Source organism: Centroberyx affinis, unplaced genomic scaffold, assembly GCF_046629955.1.
Source record: "Centroberyx affinis isolate AG114_WGS23_722 - 3 ecotype Tasmania unplaced genomic scaffold, CSIRO-AGI_Caff_v1 ptg001095l_1, whole genome shotgun sequence".
NCBI lineage: Eukaryota > Metazoa > Chordata > Actinopteri > Beryciformes > Berycidae > Centroberyx > Centroberyx affinis.
In genome coordinates, this window is record NW_027279640.1 from 408140 (window position 1) to 429426 (window position 21287).

General features: G+C 40.9%; 2 protein-coding genes across 2 annotated transcripts; both read left to right on the top strand.

Moving 5' to 3' along the window:
* The first annotated feature begins 156 nt into the window (after nt 1–156).
* Nucleotides 157–15227, top strand: brca2 (BRCA2 DNA repair associated). The gene is given in 28 exon segments (XM_071523588.1): nt 157–283; nt 684–782; nt 960–1190; nt 1396–1456; nt 1949–1998; nt 2091–2119; nt 2260–2371; nt 2479–2534; nt 3425–3521; nt 3662–4123; nt 4172–4354; nt 4545–8147; nt 8496–8594; nt 8689–8758; nt 8848–9353; nt 9439–9629; nt 10079–10266; nt 10391–10561; nt 11122–11494; nt 11591–11746; nt 11838–11985; nt 12062–12174; nt 12289–12487; nt 12641–12807; nt 12936–13074; nt 13186–13442; nt 14557–14700; nt 14809–15227. Coding segments are annotated over 27 exon segments (8220 nt in total). The 5' UTR covers nt 157–283; nt 684–727; the 3' UTR covers nt 15169–15227.
* A 722-nt stretch (nt 15228–15949) lies between these two features.
* n4bp2l2 (NEDD4 binding protein 2-like 2) lies at nt 15950–19743 on the top strand. Its single transcript, XM_071523621.1, has 6 exons — nt 15950–16040; nt 16269–17287; nt 17463–17587; nt 18332–18420; nt 18525–18601; nt 18714–19743. The coding sequence occupies exons 2-6, from the start codon at nt 16269–16271 to the stop codon at nt 18880–18882; spliced, it is 1479 nt and encodes a 492-aa protein (XP_071379722.1). The 5' UTR covers nt 15950–16040; the 3' UTR covers nt 18883–19743.
* The last annotated feature ends 1544 nt before the right edge of the window (nt 19744–21287 follow it).

Consider the following 21287-nt stretch of genomic DNA (forward strand, 5'->3'; position numbering starts at 1 on the left):
AATAATAATCTTGTAATGACAATTACGTGAAGCTATCTAGTCAAAGACATCCTGATAGAGATACCAAGCTTCACGTTTCAAGTTCTGTGAGCGAGACTTTTATTTTGAAGTCGAGCTCCGGTGGATGGGCTGCGCGCGAGGTTTGTTTTGTGGGCAGGGCTACTAGCTGAGTAGGTTCAAGTATACGTAGAAACTCTAATATCATCTTTTCATACTTTATCTTTAAGATTTTGTCAGGAATTTAATCGCGGCATGAAAGACATCATCTCCCTACGCCACCATGGTATGTCAAACTACTATAAAGTCAAAGTCTGTCTTTTTCCGGCTTGTTCTCTTGGTAAATAGCTCATGTAACGTTACCCGGTTGTGAGATCCAGTGAGTTGGTATATCTAGCTAACGTTACATTTCTGTGTTTTCTAATTATTGGGAACCAGCTAGTGACTTGTTAATCGCCTGCAGCGACAACAATAGTGAGGCTGACGTTACTCCCTCGACTGTCTCTAATAACCGGTTAACATCTGCAACCTAAGTTCGCTAACATTGGCTAACGTAGTTGATTAGCAGCTATAACCTGTGGTCGGAAGCAGATAGCCTAACTGCCCTCTATGAGAAACCAACAGCAGCTACGCTAGATCAATATCTGCTTTCAAATTGTATTTTGTTGAAAACTTTATCTCTGCAGGTGTGTCACCTAGCCAACTTTAGAGATTACTTAACTCACGTGGAATGGATTCACCCTCAAAAAGCATGTACGACACATTCAAAGATGAAATATGGGAAGGTAAGATGGATAACTTCCTTTTTGGTTCGTTGATGTCACTTAACTGTATCTACCTGCATAATCACCAAATCACACTTACACCACCTAACACAAAGGTTGACAAGGTAACTTAGCTTGAAGTTAGTGTACTTAATGCTGATATTCAAACATGTCCCATTTCTTTATTTTTCAATGCAGAGCTGGGACCGCTGGACCCCAACTGGTTTGATGCACTGACAGTTAAAGCTGATGAGGGAAATGTCTCTGAGCAAGATAACTTGAGCACCGTTAACCAAGATGGGAGTTTCAAAACGCCATTTGATAAAAGTGCAGTGGAGAGCCAGCTGTTTTCAACCCCCAAGGTTTTTAGACACAGTAGAGTTGTGTCACCTGAAATTGAGGATGAGCAGTTCTTCTCCGCTGAACAAGGTAACATTTGAATAAAGGGTTTACTGTTGGTGAAAAGAATAATGTCAGACTAAAATTTCTGTTTCATTAACTTGTGGTAAATGGGAGCATGTCAGACTGGATAGGACTTTTGAATTGGACCCACTTGCTAAATGAAATAGCCTTGGTATATGCATTGAAGCGCCTTCTTATATCTGAGAATATTATTTTCTGTGGTGCTTCTCAGAAAAAGAAACACTGCCATCGACAGTTGCGAGTCCATGCTTGTTTGGGACATCAAAAGAGGGGTGAGTGCAACAAGTCTATGAGACTTTGCTGTCATTGCTTTTTGTGAGAAAATGCATTAAAAAAAATTTATTGCAAATGAATTTTGCATAGTTTGGATTTTAACAGCAGGCACTGTGCTAATTCAAGTGATGTTTCACTTTGCTATAAGTTTTCATGAATAGAGAGCTATGGTGAATAGGTGTGGAAAGGACCCGTACATTCAAGTGTTGCAAAACATGGAATAACTACTTTTTCTTGGGGGGGATGTATGTCACCATTATTTATGTGTGTTAGAAGTATGATTTTTAGACATTGTTCTCAATGGAAGTGAATGAAGCTTTGAAAAAACCTGAGATAACAGTTGAATATTGTTCTTCTACCTCATTAATTCAGTGTTCACTGAACCCATTTCATGGTAATTGTGCCAAGTATTAGGTCCTACTTGTGTTGTTTCACTGCTTTAGGCAGTTATTGATGCCCTCTGGGCTTTGACACTGTCCTTTTCTTTTCAGAATGTCAGATGCCAAATCATACGGAAATATGCAGCCTGAAAACGGTTTTGGTAAGCTAGAAATTCGTCATTAGAGTATTTCTTCTGTCAATATTGAATTTCATGTTCACAGGTTGATCTGTTTGCTTTTGTCATCTGTACAGAGCTGCTTGTTACCCCCAAAAAATCTGCAGTAAGTGTATTTTTTTTCTGAAGATGCAATTTTTATTTCAGCATTTGCCATGATTCCAGTACTAAAATGTGAAATGTGGAATATGGAATGACAGGAAAGTTTACTTTCTAATTTTACTCTTTTTTTTCTGAATGATAAAGGTTGACTTTGCCCAGCATATATCTGAAAGTCTTGGTGCACAGATTCATCCTGACATATCATGGACCAGTTCATTAAATACCCCACCCGCTGTGCCCTCCACCCTGATTTTGTGTAAGCACATACCTATTACCTTGTCATTTGATTGGACATTATTGGTTGTTTTAGTAATCTATAGGAGCATTCTGTTAAATGATTGGTGTGCTTTCTCACTGTTGTAGCTAAAAATGAGGACAGTCTCCTCCCAGAGAGCCTTTCTACAGACAAAAATGTTATTGTAAGTACTCTGTCCAGTCCATACACACTGTATCTTTATTTCTATGCTTTCTAGAATGATACTGAATGTAGGGTAGATAAGATTCTCAGGCCCTGCTGTACAGTATATGCATCTCCATGTTGAATCAAGCCAGTGACACCCAAGTTTATTTTTGACATTTGAAATGTGCAAGTTAAAAAAAAAAGATAATTTTGTCTTCTGCTTATGCTCTAATGCTTTAAAATGTGACCATGAAAAGGTCAGACTCAGTAGATGACACCATGCATGCTGCACATTCATGTGATCCAAAATGTTAATTTCGTGAGACCGCAAGAGGCAGTGTTGCACTGAAAGGTTCATTTTTCTATATGTACCCTTACAGCCTACTGTCAGCTTGGACTTAGCTGCAAGTACACAGTTTAAACTTGCACTTAATAATTACAGTAGCAGTTTAAATTTGGACTAATAGTTACACTAGAGTGCCACTTTGAATTGCACCTGTAACTAGGGCTGAACAATTAATCAAAATTTTATCGAAATCGCAATACTGCAATTTTCAAATCGCAGGAGGCGCAATATTTGTTAAAGGCAAAATATGTGTCAGAATACCATTTTAAATTAAATATTGTCGTGCTGCAGAGATGTCCTGGCCTACACATCATATTCTACAGACTTAAGAAAACATCTTTGTTTGGTACAGATCCCTGCAAAAATCACACCATAATCATTTTAATACGTTTTTCAATGAAAATGAAAAACGTTATAAATGTTAAAGAAATTATCATTACCTCTAATATCGCAAATCATATCGCAATTGCAATATCAGTCAAAATAATCGCAATTAGATATTTTTTCAAAATCGTTCAGCCCTACCTGTAACTCACTATTTTTCTTTCTTACTTTTTTTGTAGTTTGTGCGGAAGCTTTTCCCCTCTCTTTCAAATGTATCCAGAGGTACAGCAGTGTCACCTCAAAATAATGGGCCCACAGTTGATCAAGGTAGAGTGTGTTATTCCTTTACATTTTGATAATGTTTAAGATGGTACAATAGGTCTAAATATGACTGAAATAATTGTATATTGCAACAGTTCGACGGAGTTAGATTGCATAATGTGAAATAATATTGATTGTTGCTCTGAAATCAACAGCTGTCGATTCCCCTGAGGCTGGTCAGGATAGAAACTCTCACGACTCTCCAGACTGTTCACTGAACCAGAGTGTCAGCGACTGGAGGCAGACAGTACCGGATGCCATTGAGGATGGAGAAATTCGCAGCACAGTGGCAAGTGTTCTTGATGGAGCTGAAAATGTTCTGTCCATATTCTTCACCAACAGTAGTTCAGCATTGCGAAGAGTGAAAACTGACAGAATCAAAAGGAAGCAAAGCGTCTCAACAAAAGAACATGGCTGCAGCTCTACAAATATCTTCACAACAAACGATGTGGCATCCAGTGAAAGAACAGGTGAACAGAGATCAGATGATCAGGAACTTGGCAGAGTTCCTTCATCCCCACGCTCGAGAGGCCAGGTCAGAACTGGAGATAACGGGATCACGCAGTGGTCTCCATTGAGTTTATCTGAAATTTCATGCTGTGCCATGGATACGTCTTGCAACGTTAATGATGCTGCTAAACAGTTGGAATCCAACGTTGCAATAGAACACCTGGGAAGTGACACTGATCCAGGCCAACTAGTTAGGCCATCATTCAAAAACACAGACTCCATGTTTACTAGGAATAAAAGAAGATTTGTTTACACTGTGCAGAAGTCCAAACCCCAAGTACAAGGAAAAGACATGCCAACTCAGAAGACAGAATCATCAACAGGGAATCCAGTCTCTGGTAACATGTTCTATTGATATTCTTGATATTCTTCTCTAAATTAACACATTATCCTCATAATCTGATTTCTCATGCTTGTAAACATATTCATTTGGAAATGCTATAATGCAATCATTTAATTTCCGTGTGAACGTGGAAATAAATCCTTTTACTTAGATTAATCTGTGTTAATTATTATGCTTTATTTCAGGACAAGAGCTGAATGTGAAGCAGATGGGAAATGCGCCAGATAAACCACAGTGTAATAATATCGGCAGGAAAACCTGTGATGGGAGAAATGAGATGCAAAAACAGGGAAACGTGGTTGAAGAAAATCTGGCTCCCTTTGTACCAGCAAAAGGCCAGGATGTTGACGTATCACAGCTTTGCAGAGCTTTTGCACAAGACTTCACTCCAATGCCAGACCCTGGTGAACTGAGCAAAGTGGAAGAGGATACACCTCGAAATGGCTTCTCCCCATCAGCTTGTCTGTCAGCCTTGAAACAAAGAAATAAGCAAAAATCAAGTCAAAGGGGAACAAGCCTTCACCATGACTGTAATGGCATCAATCACAAAAGACATGTACCTAGCACTTACCTAAAGAACTCTAAAATTGAGGGCACAATGAGTGACAGCGGGTTTCAGTCCGCCATGGCAGATGTCACTCAAATGACTACATCAACGTTGGTTCTTCCTAGCTCAGAGACAGATGCTCAAAGTCAACCATGGTCTGATTTTAAAACCGGGATCACCAGGACTACTCCTTTTCAAGCTTTAACTAAAGAGAAGGGAAACGCACATGTGGATGATGTTATGGAGGGAACTGTAACTGATGCCAAGTTGTCCATCGGTCTTGTCAAGCAGATCCCTGACACACAGAGCAACTTGTACACAGAGAGCACATCGACACGACTACCTAGCAGTGCAAAAGGAGCTGTCAATGAGAGAAACTGTATTCAACAGAACAGTCAAGTTTATGCCAACATGCCACAGCAACCAACTGTTTCTATTGCCCCTATCCACGGATTGGGATTCAAAACGGCTTCAAATAGGGGTATAAAGATTTCCTCAGTCAACTTGGAGAGAGCCAAGCGTCTGTTTCAAGAGATTGAGGGTGAAACCCCTTTAGGTGATCAACCCACAAAATGTAGCCGTAACCCTGAAGATGAAATTGACATGACACAGGAATCGGTGGAAAACAGCATCTCTAGTGCAAGCCATCCACCTCCTTCAAGGATAAAGTGGGGAGATATCCAGTGCCCTTTGACAGCTTCACAAAAAGCTGATGTCACAGACATATGCAGTCTTTTGGAAGACGCAGATAGCCAGTTTGAATTTACACAGTTCAAAACTGCAAAGCTAAACCAACATTCTCAAGATGATGCCCCTCCTCCCCAAAGAGCTGACAAAGAACTAGACCCTGATTTTCTCAAAGGTATAGATTTTGATGACAGCTTTAGTTCAGATGCTGAAAAGCATTTGACACCTGACAAAGTGAGCTCAATTTCTTATGGCAAAACAAGTTGTAAGGCAACTATCATGAAAAGTGTATCTACTGGTATGTCATTCTGTAGTGCAGCGAAAACAGAAAGTACCTCATCTGGAGAGGCATTTCCCATTTCCAAGCATACCTCTGAAGGCCTAGCCAGTATTGTTCCGACTAAACTGGACAAAGCTGAACATAGTGGAACAAACAAGCCTGAGAACAAAAATCCCTTGATGTTTGGTGTGGGCTTTCAAACTGCTGGAGGAAATGTTTTGAAAGTTTCTAACAAATGTCTGAACAAAGCTAGAGCTTTGTTTGCAGATTTAGAGGAGAATCCTGTGACCATCTCAGATACTGATGACAATGATATCGTAACCACAAACAACGAACAAGCTCAGAATTCACCTCACCAGCAAAGTGGTGAAATTGATGTGAAAATCAAGCACCAACACTCTGTGGACAGTAATACCACTCGCAATAATGACTTTTTACATAGTAAAGAAGGTGACTCTAAGTTCACAGTTAACCATAATCTTAACACTAGGGAGAAGACTGAAGTCTGTTTTTCAAATGTGACAGAATCTCTTTCTTCAAACAGAAGGATCTCAGGCATTCGAAATGATGAACACACTACAGAAAGTTATGAGCTTGAAAACAGCAAAATGGGCACAACTACATGTCAAAGAGGGTTCCAGATGGCCAGTGGAAAAGGGATCACTATCTCGACAAAAGCTATTCAAGAGGCAAATGCTTTCTTCAAAGACTGTGATGTTATGGACAGTGATGATGGCATGTCAAAACACAAGAAGTCTATATTACCTGTGACTGGAAGTGTCAAGGATAAGAAAAACAGTTCTAACTTGAACACTTTTGAAGAGTCTGTCAAAGGTTGCACTGAATTTGAAAATGTTGGACCAGCTGCCGACCATGCAAAGATACTACGTCATGATGATGAGCAGATACATAATGGTGGTTTTAAGAATACATGTGCTTTGACTAATGCAGCTTCTTTCCATGGAAACCCATCTTTGATCGCAAAGCCACTCTCTTCCCCCTTGTACACAACATTGAAGAGTGTTGGTTCCTCTGTCATCTGTAAATTGAGCAATGGCAGTGGGTTCTGTACGGCCAGTGGAAAGAAAGTAGCTGTGTCTGATGATGCAATGACAAAAGCAAAGTCTCTTTTGAATGAATGTGATGAATTTGAGGACAGAAACAAACAACAGAGACAAAAATCAGACACTTCAAGAACAGGTCATCTATCCAGTCCAATTCAGGCACCACCACCACAAAAAGGTGGATTTCAGACAGCCAGTGGCAAAGGAGTAGCAATTTCAACTACGGCTCTTAAGAAAGCAAAAGCCATGTTGAGTGAATATGATGGGGTTGAGGATGAAAAGGAAAAAAGGCCAATACATCCCAAAATTCCAATTCATGATCCACCACCAAGGAATAGTGGATTTTTTGCAGCCAGTGGAAGGCCAGTAGCATTTTCATCTGAGGCCCTACAGAAGGCAAAAGCTCTTTTCAATGACATCAGTCTCAACACAGAGATCCCAACTGTTTCAGACACAAGGAAGACTGATGCAAACCATGAAGATGCTCAAAATAATACAGAGAAAATAAATTGTGCTTTCACAACTGCAAGGGGAAGAAAAGTCCACATCTCAGAGAAAAATATTCTAAAAGCAAAGAACCTTTTGAATGAATTTTCTGATGGTGAGAGTCCAGATTCTACAATTACTCCAAGGTCTTACTCGACAAGCTCATTTGACACCCATAGGTCTGATCTGTCAAATGTGAATGTTTTGGAAACCAACTCAGATCTCACCACAGCCAGTAAGAAAGAGACTGACGGTGTAAAAGAAGCTTTTAGAAAGCCAGGTGTACGTTGTTGCAGTTTTAGCACAGCAAGTGGCAAATGTGATTCTGTGTCAGAGAAGTTCAAAGAGGGCACAATTCCTCCTTCAGGGGAGGACAATCTCCTTGGCAGGCTTGGAGAGAAAAGGCCAGGAATGGTGGACTGTGGAATGAATCAGACCAGCAGCAGTAAGACGCATCAGTTCACAAGGCCAGAGGGGCCATCATCGGCGCTAAACTTTCAATCACCTAACCTCAGTGGCTGTACCGACACCCAGCAGAAGTTCTTTGCACAGGAAGCCATGGACTGCACTAAGGCTTTGTTAGACGATGAGGATCTAGCTGGCCAGAGTCTTACCATGACTTTAGAAAAGATGCCGCTGCAAGATAATCTCGAGTCCAGCAACGGATCTGGAGAGACACGAAAAGGAATAGGGAAAAGATCAGTAGAGGATGCAGATATGACTGGTAAGTGGCAATATTTGAACGCAGTAATTAAGTAATTCAATCAAACTGAATAACTACACCAGAAATTCAAATAGTTTAATGTTATTTATTAGGACTGCATGATGATGGCTGAAATAATACTCTCAATTATTAGATAGGATATTTTGTTGTATTGTTGGTATGCACAATTTTCAACTTCATCAGACATTCTAAATGAAATTAAATATTTCCTTATTGCAGGTATGCCATATTCTACAATCAGCTTAAATGTTGACATATGATTAAACTCAATGAATGTGCAGCCCTAGCATTTTGCATTATTAGCATTAGCAATAGTTCTTTCTTTCTTTCTGTTTCACAATTTTCTAGGTCAACCTCCCCTGAAAAGACGATTATTGGAAGAATTCAACAGAACTGTGGATAGTCCAAGAGGGTCAACACTTCATGCTGCAAAAAGTTGTCCAGATGGTAAATCACTAGCAGTGTAACAAATTACCTGTAGCCTGCATATGAACTCTAATAACTGAAATGACTTTTGAAATATATACTTTGCTTGTTTAAGGTGTAGCGAAAGACCGGAGAGTTTTCAAGTATAGCATCTCTCTTCATCCAAACATCACCAAGCCTAACAGGTAAGCCGCCTGTGAAATGTTGACCATGTTTGTCAAGCAATTGGCACAAAAGTTATCAACCCACTGACATCTATCTTTTTATCTTACAGAGATGGAAAAACCTATATGGAAACCAGATTGCAAAAGACAGAGCCACTGCTGGCAAAACCACATCCAACCCTTGGAGAAGGTAGACCTTCACATTCCAAGATGGCAGCATTTGTTCCTCCATTCCAGAAGAAAGTGATGACGGAGGCACCCAAGAGCAGTGTGCCAAAAGACAACGCAAGAACACCTCCTGTGTTTAATCCTCCATTCAAAAAACAAAGAATTACTGTCAAAGAGAGCTCACCTAAGCCACAGACAAAGGAAGATAAATGCCAACATCCTTATGTAACGCCTACTAAAACCAACACTTATGTCCCACCCACTAAGAAAACACAAAGCCTTACAGAAGTAACTGAAAGTAAGGGCAAAGAAGACATTCAGACATTGGCCTTAGGTGACACTGCAGATGACAATCTTAAGAATCATCAAAATCTTCCTTTTGGCCATGGAACAGAGGATTCTGCTGCAGAGACATCGGGTGTAGAGGACAGATTATCTAGAAGCCAAGGTAACTTCTTTTTTGGATGAGGTCAATATAATACACTGTATAACATGTTACATAATAATAATGTTGTGTTTTGGTCTATCAACAGACATGGTTCAGAATCTTCAGAACTTACAGCTTGCACGGGATATGCAGGACATGAGACTCAGGAAAAAGAAGCGCCAGACCATTCGTCCTCTACCGGGGAGTTTGTTTCTTGCTAAAACCTCAGGGGTGGATAGGATCCCCTTAAAGGATGCAGTAAATGGACAGTCCCCTGCCCAACACACCCCAAAACAGGCAAGGCCAGCGTTGCAACTGTGCTTTTGAGGTTTTACTGGCTATAGATAACATTCAGAAACTGGTATTGCTACACATCACTTTTGTCATAGTACTTTTTTATTGTAGTTGGTTGAAAATTAGAAAAAAATCAGATACAACGCGCTCAACTCATGATAATACCATGACAACTGGGTGCTGGATCCTTAAAGTAGTAGATAATGAAAAGGAAACTAGGACAGCACTCCAAATTGACTTTTTATTTGCCACGCGGATGTTTCGGGCAAGTCGCCCAGTGTGTGTATTGGCAATTTCACAAATTGCCAATACACACGCTGAAGAAGGGCGTCTTGCCCGAAACATCCGTGTGGCAAATAAAAAGTCAATTTGGAGTGCTGTCCTAGTTGGTTGAAAATGAAATATGTTCCATGTAAACAATTCTGATTTTTGTTTGTTTTTTTCTTTTTCAGCTGTATCGATATGGAGTGCATCGGCATGTGTCCGAGATCACTAGTGAGACTGCAGAATCTTTTTGCTTCAATTTCCAGCATTTCTTCAAACGGGAAGTATTCATAGACGGAGGTGGTGTTCAACTTGCTGATGGAGGATGGCTGATCCCCAGGAATGATGGGACTGCAGGGAAAGAAGAGTTCTATAGGTATAAATTGGACTTTAACATTGTTGAAATGATCGTAATGTTTGAGAAACCAGGTGTTTCCCTGTATCTGCAGATACAACAGATTGTACTGAATCTCGATCGTGTTGTCCTACACCGTCCACAGAGCATTATGTGACACCCCAGGCGTGGATCCTAAACTGATCAGCGAGGAGTGGGTGTACAATCACTATCGGTGGATAGTGTGGAAGCAGGCCTCCATGGAAAGATCTTTTCCAGCAACAATGGGCAGTCACTGTCTCAACCCAGAGCAAGTTCTCCTACAACTCAAGTACAGGTATGTATGATTCAAGTTCAGTATGTAGTTGTAGTAGTAGAATTAGTATGAGTATTAGTATACTAACCCTGGAACGTTTAGATTAGGTGGCTGGTGAATGGTGCTGCCTGTCTGATGGTCCTGTAGATTTATGATGGCATAGTCCGATGTCCTCTATAGTCACCATTTATGGGTTCGTACATGATTCTTTTGACTTCTGAATTGGGCTTCTGTATGAATGCTCCCCTTGGAAAAAAGTTCCATTATGGGTTTACAAGACACATCCATACATTTTGTTGCAAAATGCGTGTATAACAAGCATATTCCTAAATAAACTCTGGTATCATACATAGCATATTGACATTTTCCATAGGCTTCACAAATAGTTTTCCACATAGAATCCACCTTTTCTTAAACATATCTCAAGTCTTTTATAAGTACACTTTTTGGCTCATCATATAAAGATATAAACAGTAGTATTTGTCATTCAATGAAATTTGATAATCTGATAGTATCAATGTTTGGCAAAAAAAACATACAGTGTTTGTGTTTTATTCTTATATGTTTGTTTATTTTGTCAGATATGATGTAGAGGTGGACCACAGCCGCAGGCCGGCTCTGAGAAAGATCATGGAAAAGGATGACACAGCAGCCAAAACCCTGGTTCTCTGTGTTAGCGGAGTCGTCTCCAGGGGTCACGACCCGACCAGACGGAGTCGGAGTGACGTCAAGACCCCACAAGATGCTGATTCAAAGGTTGAGAACCCAGTTGCAGTCGTTTGGTTAACAGATGGATGGTATGCCATTAAAGCCCAGCTGGATGTCCCGTTGACTGCCATGCTTCACAAGGGTCGACTGGCAGTTGGTGGGAAGTTGATCATCCATGGAGCCGAGCTGACGGGATCCCAAGATGCCTGCTCGCCTCTAGAGGCACCTGAAGCTATCATGTTAAAGGTACTGTCCCAAGCAAACCAACCAAATAATACACAAGTTGTTCTACCTATCCACACAGACCAAGATAACAAGCTGACTTATCATTTTTGTTTTAAGATTTGTGCCAATAGCAGCAGACCAGCGCGATGGGATACTAAGCTGGGATTTCACAGGGATCCCCGGCCATTCCTGCTTCCTGTCTCCTGTTTGTACAGCAGTGGCGGGTCAGTAGGATGTGTGGACATTGTCATACTGAGAAGCTACCCCACACAGGTGCGTTTAGTGTTGTTGCATCAGTATACTGTGACTCCTGGCTGTTAATTTTATGATGGTTTTTGACAGTGTGCTTGTAATTTCTTCCCAGTGGATGGAGAGGAAACCAGATGGAGGCTTTGCGTTCCGTTGTGACCGTGCAGAGGAGAAGGAGGCGAGACGCTACAACAACAGCAAGCACAAAGCTATGGAGATCCTTTTTGCCAAGATTCAGGCTGAATTTGAAAAGGAGGAGAAAGGTAGGGCATGTATTTTAATTGTGCGTGCAAGTATTGACTAAAATGGAATTGGTTTGAACAAGTTATGATCTTCTAGGTAATAACAAACCTCGAGGTAGAAGACGGACCCTCAGTCGTCAGGATATTGAGAGTCTGCAGGATGGAGAGGAGCTGCATGAAGCGGTGGAGAATGACCCACTTTACCTGGAGGTGATGAGAGACTCTGACCTGACATGCACTGGGTTTCTCAGTTAACAAAATAACTTGTTGCACCCTATTGCTCTGGAATTTTAACCGCGTACCAATTTTTCTTTTGTGTCCAAGGCTCATTTGAGTGAACAACAGTTGGAGACTCTACATACCTACAGGCGCTCTCTGGTAGAGAAAAGGCAGGCTGAACTGCAGGAACGGTACCGTCGAGCCCTGGAGAACGCACAGGAGGGCGATGGGAGCTGTCCCAAACGAGACGTGACCCCTGTTTGGAAACTCTGCATCGCTGACTCCAGGGACCAACTTGGCACGAGTGGTATGTCTTCATGTTTCTATTCAGCTATATACTAATAATGACTTTTTCTCTTATTCTCTAGTGTAAGCCTTGCCATTAGGTTCTCTGTCTACAGTATATTCCATATATTGATGGACCTTGGTTTGAAATCCAGTTTTCTCCTGCTTTCAGTTCACCTACTGAACCTTTGGCGACCTTCCACCGATCTGCAGTCTTTGCTGAAGGAAGGATGTCGATACAGGGTCTATAACCTCACCGCTTCTGAAGGAAAGAAACGAGCTGGTACCGCAGCTGTTCAGTTCACTGCCACGAAGAAAACACAGTTTCAGGACCTACAGGTACTATAAAAACAAGCTACCTGTGGCACACACATATTCTACGTATAGAAGTATACATACTGTATGTTTATGTAAAGAGAAAGAAATTTTCTCAGATGTATTATTATTGATATTATTATATCATTCAGGCCTCCCAGGAATGGTTATCAGTGCATTTCCAGCCTAGGATATCTGCCAATTTTCTTGATCTTCGAAGTCCAGAATTCCACCCACTGTGTGGAGAGGTTGATCTTGTTGGATATATCATCTCTATCATAGATGGACAGGGTAGGTGGTGATTTTTGTTTTTCTTCAGTTGCTGTCCTTACTGCGTCGTTTATTGAAAAGTTTACTGTATTGTTTTGTATTGAAATGTTGTGTGACCGCTTTTGAATACAGGTTCCTTCCCTGTGTTGTACCTGGTTGATGAGAAGCTGAACTTTGTGAAAGTGCGCTGTTGCACCAGCTTGGCTCAGTCTGGCTTGGAAGACATGGTGAAACCACTGGTACTGTTGGCTCTGAGCAACCTTCAGCTGGGAGCTCAGTCCTCATCTCCCATTCCTGTCCTGTATGCTGGAGATCTGACCCTGTTCTCCACAAACCCCAAGGAAGTACATCTACAGGAAGCATCCACCCAACTCAGAAACCTGGTCCAGGTATAATATAGTTCAAGAATTGTAAAGCTACCATTATGTTTGTTATTTCAATGCAATCTTGACCATCCACTGATTGTAGGACACATTAACTGGCAGGGCTGGATGCTCTAAGTCAGATTTTACTTGCACCCTTTGAGCCTGAGTTTTTCCTGAAGTGATCAGGATCGCATTAGCTGATTCAGTCCAGGTATTTTTATGCAAATTTTGATGCATCAAATTAGAAATGCTGCTGAGTGAAAACGGCAGAATTTCCTCAATATCACAGAAAAAGATTTTACGCTCACTTGAGGAGGAAACTTTTTGTCCATAAAGAAATTATGTGCTAAACAACAATCATTTGCTAAATAAATAATGACGTAGCAGCATTTGCAGCCAAATGCTGTCAAAAATATCTATCCATCATGGCCGCCAGAAATATAAGTATAAGACGCCCATCTGGGTTGTATGGCCATTAGATTGTGTATTAATATATTGCCAAGTGCATTTCTTTCTGTTCTTTTTTTTGCCCTCAGCCAGCATGAAGTATGGTCAGCATTAACCTTAGAACAATAACAACTTTCTCAATATTAATCAGCTGTTAAAAGATTTTTTCCAGTTTCTTGCAGAGCTGTTTTTTTCTGACATAGCTGTTACAATAAGGGGCCTATTTATTTGCCATGAGATGTGTCATGGTGAACTTCACTTGACAGTTGAATGGAAACATCTACCATGAGCAGAATCCTATATAGTCCGTATGCAATCCTGTTACAATTTGCATAAATAGCCATGAGACATATAATGGACATTTTCAGGTCAGGTTTGAATGCCCAGCTATGTGATGCACTCATGGTCTGTCAAATCAAAAGATCAAAAGATCTCAAAATTATTGTTGAGGCACCCAGAGATAGTTGAAGGGTTAAGTGTACGACCTCTGGGCCTATATGTGTGCCTGGGATGGAACCCACCAGAGCTTTCTTTCCTGTTTCCCCTTCCCCTTAAAGAATAAAAAGTGTTGAAATAACAAGCGTGACCATAACTTAACTTAGCCAAATGTGTTTTTAATCCTATTTTCAATGGCGAAATAAAAGGCTACAGAAAGAAAGCTGACTGTATAGTTTTCATCGTGTGATTTCAGGGTCAGGAGAACTTCTTTACAGTTGCTGAGGAGAGACTTTCACATTTTGTCCAGTCTGACGGCCGGAGCTCCGTCTCTTCTCCAGCTCTGCACCCGAGAACTCCGGGCTGTAGAACGGACAGAAGACAAGACACAAGGACCTGCGTGAGTTTTTGTAAAATGTATTCACTGTAGTATATTTGAGGCTGTTCATTGCGTTTGCTCTATGTTACCACTTCATGTTGCTGAACATTTGTGTTTTCTGTCCTGCAGGTGACAGCTCAGCAGCCAATCAGAAGCTTTGGATCCTTTACGCCTCTGAGCAGGAACCCCCCTCCGGCAAACTCTTCAGCGGAGACAGACCCGAAAAGCCTGAAGAGAAGAAGAGCTCTGGACTATCTGTCTCGTATCCCCACTCCGCCGCCGCTCTGCCACCAGGCCGCAAAGGCCTCTCCGTGTGTAAATAAGACATTCAACCCCCCTCGGAGGTCTGGGACCCCTAGCACTTTAAAAACTGTACAGACTCCGGCTCTCAAATCTGTCGTTGCACCCGTTGAAGATGAATGGGTGAACGATGAAGAACTGGCTATGATTGATACTCAGGCATTACATGTTGCTGATTTAAGTAGATAGATTGTATGATGATGATGATGTGCTGTGGCTTGTAAAAGAAATCTTGTAAAATGAGTGACTGTGAAGTTCTGTGGTTGTTTTTGTATTTTCACTGGACTCATTAAAAGACTAAAATTCATCACAAATTTCATCACTCCATACTGCTCTATATTCTTCCCTTTGGTCTGCTTTTGTTTTTACCTGTAACCAACCAACCAATCAACCAAACCAATTTCAGAAAATATGTTTATGCAATATTTTATATTTATTATATTATATATTATAAAATACATATACACTACCAGCCAAACGTTTGGATGCGCATTTTTCTTTATTTTTACTATTTTCACATTTTAGAATAATAGTAAAGACATCAAAACTACAAAATAACACCAATGGAATTATGCAGTGACCAAAAAAGTGTTAAACAAATCAAAAGTATCTTATATTTTAGTTTCTTTAAAGTAGCCACCGCCACAGCCTTTGCCTTTCCAGCAAGGCAAAGGCTTTGGAAAGAAATTCATAGTAGGCATCAACTTCACCATTTATATTTGCCTAAAAAAAGAAATTTCAAGCATTTAAGCATAAGCCTTTAGATCGAAATGGCTTTGAGATAATGAAAAACATAGTACATTAAATCAGGTGTGTCCAAACGTTTGACTGGTTGTGTATTATTACATTATATTGTTTGGACATTAATCAGAACGGTTGCCATACCGTCGGTTGATCTGTGGGTGGCGACAACGTCAATTTTGACCTGTCGTTAGGTTACGAAGAAGAATGACGTCACTTCCGTAAACACAAGGCGCACGAAATGTGGAGGTAGCATCCCGGGTGTTCGTTGTTTCTGTCATTTTCACACTTTTATCGTTAGTACAGCCCGAAGGAATACGGTAACCATACATTATTAGCTATATTTATGTATGTTACGTTCTAGTTATAAATTATGTAACGTCACACAAATGATATTGTCACCTTTTTCGGTGTAATTTTGTGATTAGCTTAAGCAAACAGTCTTTACTTTCGTTTTTGGACCGTTAAACTACAGCATACTAGGGGGTTCTTGCTCGCAAGGGCTTATACGGTATTATTAACCAGAATTTTCCTCCCATCCCATGTAGATGTCTCATGATTTCTCCTGTACATCTTCGCATTATGGAGAAAAAACATTCGTGGTAGATTCATTGAAGAAGAGTCAAAGACCAAAAGACTGTGGAGATGAATCTGCTGACAAAAACACAAAACAAAAGAGAAGCGACTCTAGCAGTGTCAGGGAGCGTGTTTTAAAGGATGTAGGATCCACCAGCACCTCCTTCATCGGCCCGCCATGTCGTCCAGAAACAGTCACAGCCAAGCCCGACATTGAAGATACACTGAGTGAGTTTTACAAAGAGCTTGAGAAGACCGATTCAGTTGATGGTACTTATCAAGACGCAGGTTTTGTTCAACCATCCAAACATGTCACAACACCTACGAGCAAAGAGATGCTGCACACAAGCTTGGAGAAAAATGGTAACATGACCGGATCTTCAGACACAGATAGTTACCAGAAAGGCATTGAACAGAAACACCCATCTTGGCCACACTGGTATCAAAATGAGCCATACCACCCGAGAAGACCGAGGTCAAGTATGGACCCGATCTCTGGTAGGGCTGGTCCCACCCAGGATCACTGGCGTCATCCTCCACCATTCAACAGACCGCCATACCCCAGATTTCAAAGACCCCCATACGGTCACCCACCACCTCCATCTGCTTTCCCCAGTCCGCAAGACTCGTTCCCACACATGAATCAACACTGGAGGGGTTCTGGCAGGACAAACCAGTATCAAGAGGAATTGCATTTTCCACCAGTTGGCAGGTTTCCACCACCTAATGAATGTAGTCACCACTTTGCCAGGGACAGACAGGGTTATAACTATGACACTGAGCCAAATGTCAATGTTGGCTGGTCTGCTAATGCACATGAAGGATGGTCTCAACACGATTCTGACTGGCAGCAGAGAGCTGATGCAGAAAATGAACTGCGTGAGCAGCAGGGCCAGCGGCAGCCTGCTGATAAAGCACATGTCCACGATCCTTCCTTGGTACTAATCTTGATGAGGGGATTACCAGGCTCTGGGAAATCAACACGGGCTAAGTAAGTCTGTGTACAATCTCAGTAGTACATTAAACAATGTACAATGTAAGTCAGCAAAGTCTTAAAAATGAGTTTATTGTTAGCTTAAATGTGTTGCTTCTGATCTAAAGCGGCTTCCAAGCCTATATGGTATACATTGCTTTTTCTTTGTTCAAATTACTCTTATTTCTAACAGGGAGTTGCTGTCCACCGGTCCCAGTGGGTTAATACTGAGCACAGACGACTACTTCGCTCACAAAGATGGCTACCTCTATGACCCAAGCCTGCTTGGAGCGGCGCACGAATGGAACCAGAGCCGAGGTAATGTCTCCTGAAATCCCCAGATTAGCTAAATGGGTTGGATAAAATGTCACAAAAATATTTGCATTGCATCATCACAAAGTCAGAATTCAGTCAGGACAGTCTTCTTTTCACTTTTGTCTTTACACTGAGGGTTTTTTCACCCATATTAGATGAAAAGTTACATTGGTCTCAGCTAAACCACTGTAACAGATAAGCTGCGGTTTGCGTACATTTTAGAGAACGAGAGACAACTGAAATCACTGGTTGGGAAAGTAGATGACGAGTAACATGATCCCTTCCCACAAAAACTACCATTTAGGTGTCATTGAGCAAGGCATTTAACCATCATTTGCTCCAGTGGAGCTGCTCGTGTACACGTTGAATATGAAGGAGAGCAATGCTATAAAATAAAGGATGCATCATCAGCAAAAAACCTGCCTGGGTGGATGGATGTTTTGCCCTGACGTGGCTTTTACATCGCACTTTGTTTATCTTCGTTAGTCTCTAATGGTGCATCAGCTCTTACAATCAGGCCAACAGTTTCCAGAATATCTAGCAGAGACCCACACTCTCAAGACAGTGACTGAGGCAGGAGATCAAACCATTCTTTTCATAATGCCATCCTCAATGCCGCAGTGGAAATATGTCCTCCAATAAAGTCATTGGGTGGATGTCTAAAAAATGTGGTTTGAAACGGTATATGACATTTAGTGTCCTGCCAGAACTTGGTTCAACCTTTTGTTGTGCTTAATCTTCTTTCAGCCAAAGAAGCCATGCATCAAGGCCGTTCTCCCGTAATTATCGACAACACAAACATCCAACCTTGGGAAATGAAGCCATACGTCCAAATGGTGGGTGCTGCTTTTACACATTAACGAGTATTTAGCTGCAGTATTCCAGATAAGTACAACACCACCTGCATAGGGCCCAATGAAAAATGTCCAAATTGTTACAGGCCTTGGAGAGAAGATACACAGTCCACTTTAATGAACCTGACACCAGATGGAAATTTGATCCTCTTGAGTTGGAGAAGTATGTTTTTATTTCAAATTATTTACACAACATAACAGTACAGACCTTGAAAAAAATCAATATCACAAGAACGTCCCATCCTAACAACACACCCTACATGTGTTCCCTCCAGGAGGAACAAGCACGGCGTGCCTCAGGAGAAAATCGCTCAGATGTTGGATCGCTTTTCATCTCCCATATCTGTGGACATTGTCATGAGTTCACACGAGCCGCAGCGTGTGAACCCGAGACATCGACCAGAGCAGCGACAGATGAGGAGGAACAAGAGACATTTCCGCTAATTTCTACCAGGTTTCAACCAGCCAAATAATTTGCCTTGAAGAACAAAAGATTTGCAATGATGTACATATTACCAGCATTTTCTACTTGACTTTTATATATTTGTTCTATACTGTAAATTTATGTAAAAGAGAAGTTGAACATATTTTACTATAGCACTTATGGATTTTTCAATTTTCATGTCCAACTTTTTTGAGAATTTTGCCATGAGAAAGAGCTGAATTTACTGTATTTTGCTTTTTGTATTCAACTGACCAAATGTTATTTCAAGGCTGTCGTTCAGCAGGTGTTTATGTTCAATATACAGAAATATACAAAGCCAAGAAGTTGTCCTTCTCTCCCTCTTGTCAGATTCCTGTCTCAATCAGTTATCAATTGGTTGCTCACATTGTTTACTTGTGATTCCTTGAAATGAGCAGAGCAACTGCAAGAATTCACAGTTGTGGTAAACCGCAAGTTTCACAGCCAAGTTTACCATTTTGGTTTGTTGTGTGCAAACATGTTTCCACTTTGGAGCAAAGGAAATATATGTTGTTTCTTCCTCATACCTGCAAGGGGCACCAGAATACAATTTTACATTACAGTCTCCTAGAATGTGTCAACTTTGGATTTGTGCGTTGTGTGTTACACTAATCCAAATTGTTTAGCTGGTGAGCTCAGTCCTCAGAGGATTTGTTGTGTATTGTATCATCTAAACAGCTGTATGGTTCCTGCCAGTGGACAAAATCAAAATGTTATATTCTCCTTCGTATGACTACTGACAAATTGTGTGATTCTCTGGGGAAATTAAATTCATGTATGGCAGATAGGCACCGTCACAGCTGAACTACCATGCAGAGATCACATTCATCTATTTTACAATATTTCTTAATAAAATGACTTGATAAAATGTTTCTAATTTATTCCTTTTTAGTTGTGTGCAGAATTGTAACAGCAAAAGCCCTGAAGAGAACTCATCAAGAAATACTAAATTAGTGTATAAAATAAATGTAAACTGTGCCCAGTCTTGGTAAATAGACAGCCTCTCATGATACCATTGGGCGTAGACAGGATTAGCCCACGACATTCTACACCTGCACAAGAGCAACCTCTCAGAGCCAAAAAAGCTCTGCTATAGAATAGCAGTGGTTGTGTAGAGGGCCGTGTCTGAGAACATTCATTATTGTATCCCAAAGGAAATCACATTGCGTACCAGCATATTCCCTCCAGTGTTCATTAAACCGGCACAGAAAGGTGCTGTTTTGCTGGCTTTATCAGAGTCTCTGTGTTTTCCAATCAGCAGAGCCCTGTCTGTTGAGCGTTAAAGGGCCTGCAATTATTTTTTCCCTTGACCTCACACTATTTTTGCACCCAAACAGCGTCTATTTGGGCTGGAATATGCAATGCAGTCTGGGATACTGCACAGTAAAAAACAATCAACAGAAAATGTATGTACATGGCTATGCTATATGGTGCATATACGACTAATATGGTATTTTTTATGGCCTTATTACACTGTAGTGTGTCATGATATTTGGTAAAATTGAGAATTTTTGGAGCAGATTTGTGTGAAAGATCTGGGTTACCTTTCCTGTTCTCTGCTGCGCTCCATCCCTCATTATGTGGACTGCACTGTTGCATGTTTAAAAATAGCACAAGTGGAGAACATCCAAAATTGGATGTGCAACAACTTGGGTTTTTTGGGGGGTTTTTTTAAACCAAGCAAATCCTGAATCTGGGTAAAGACATGATCCTGAAGCCGTATAACACTGACAGTTAGTGCACAGGCTTCATATACTTGATTTGGCAGCATCATAATATGCAGTTAATCTTTAGTCTGCAGTGAATGTAAACATGACCAAAGAACCTTTTCAAGTCTCAGAAGAATAATATCAGCGTCATCTGGTGTTTCATAAGTTGATTTTGGTTGGAGTCCAGCATGATACTCTTGACTCGCATGAGTAATGATGTAGACTGCAGTATAGCTTTTGCTTTTGTTCTCAGCTTCCTATCTTTTCCCTGGAGGTTTATTAACACATCGCTGCCCTTGTTCTACAGTATCCAATACCTGCCGACCTGCAAGCTAACCTTTAGCAGTCCAGGGGATAATGTTGATTCCACGGTTACTTCTGCAGTAAAAAGGTGTACGAAGGGCCCAAACTTCCTTGATTAAGGAGAATCTGTACAGAATAACAACCTGAACAGTATAGATGTTGGACAGTTACAGAGTACATATATGGTTTGTGTGGGACTGCAGTAATCTAATAACAAAGATCTAATTGTGCTCTAGTCTGTTACAGTGACTGGAAAAGAAATACTGTATAATCCAAATACAGGTGCTTTTGATGAAAATAGATCACAGTTGAATTACTCAGATATTTGAAACACAGAAAGGGGCATTTTCAATAACACATATTATACACGTATT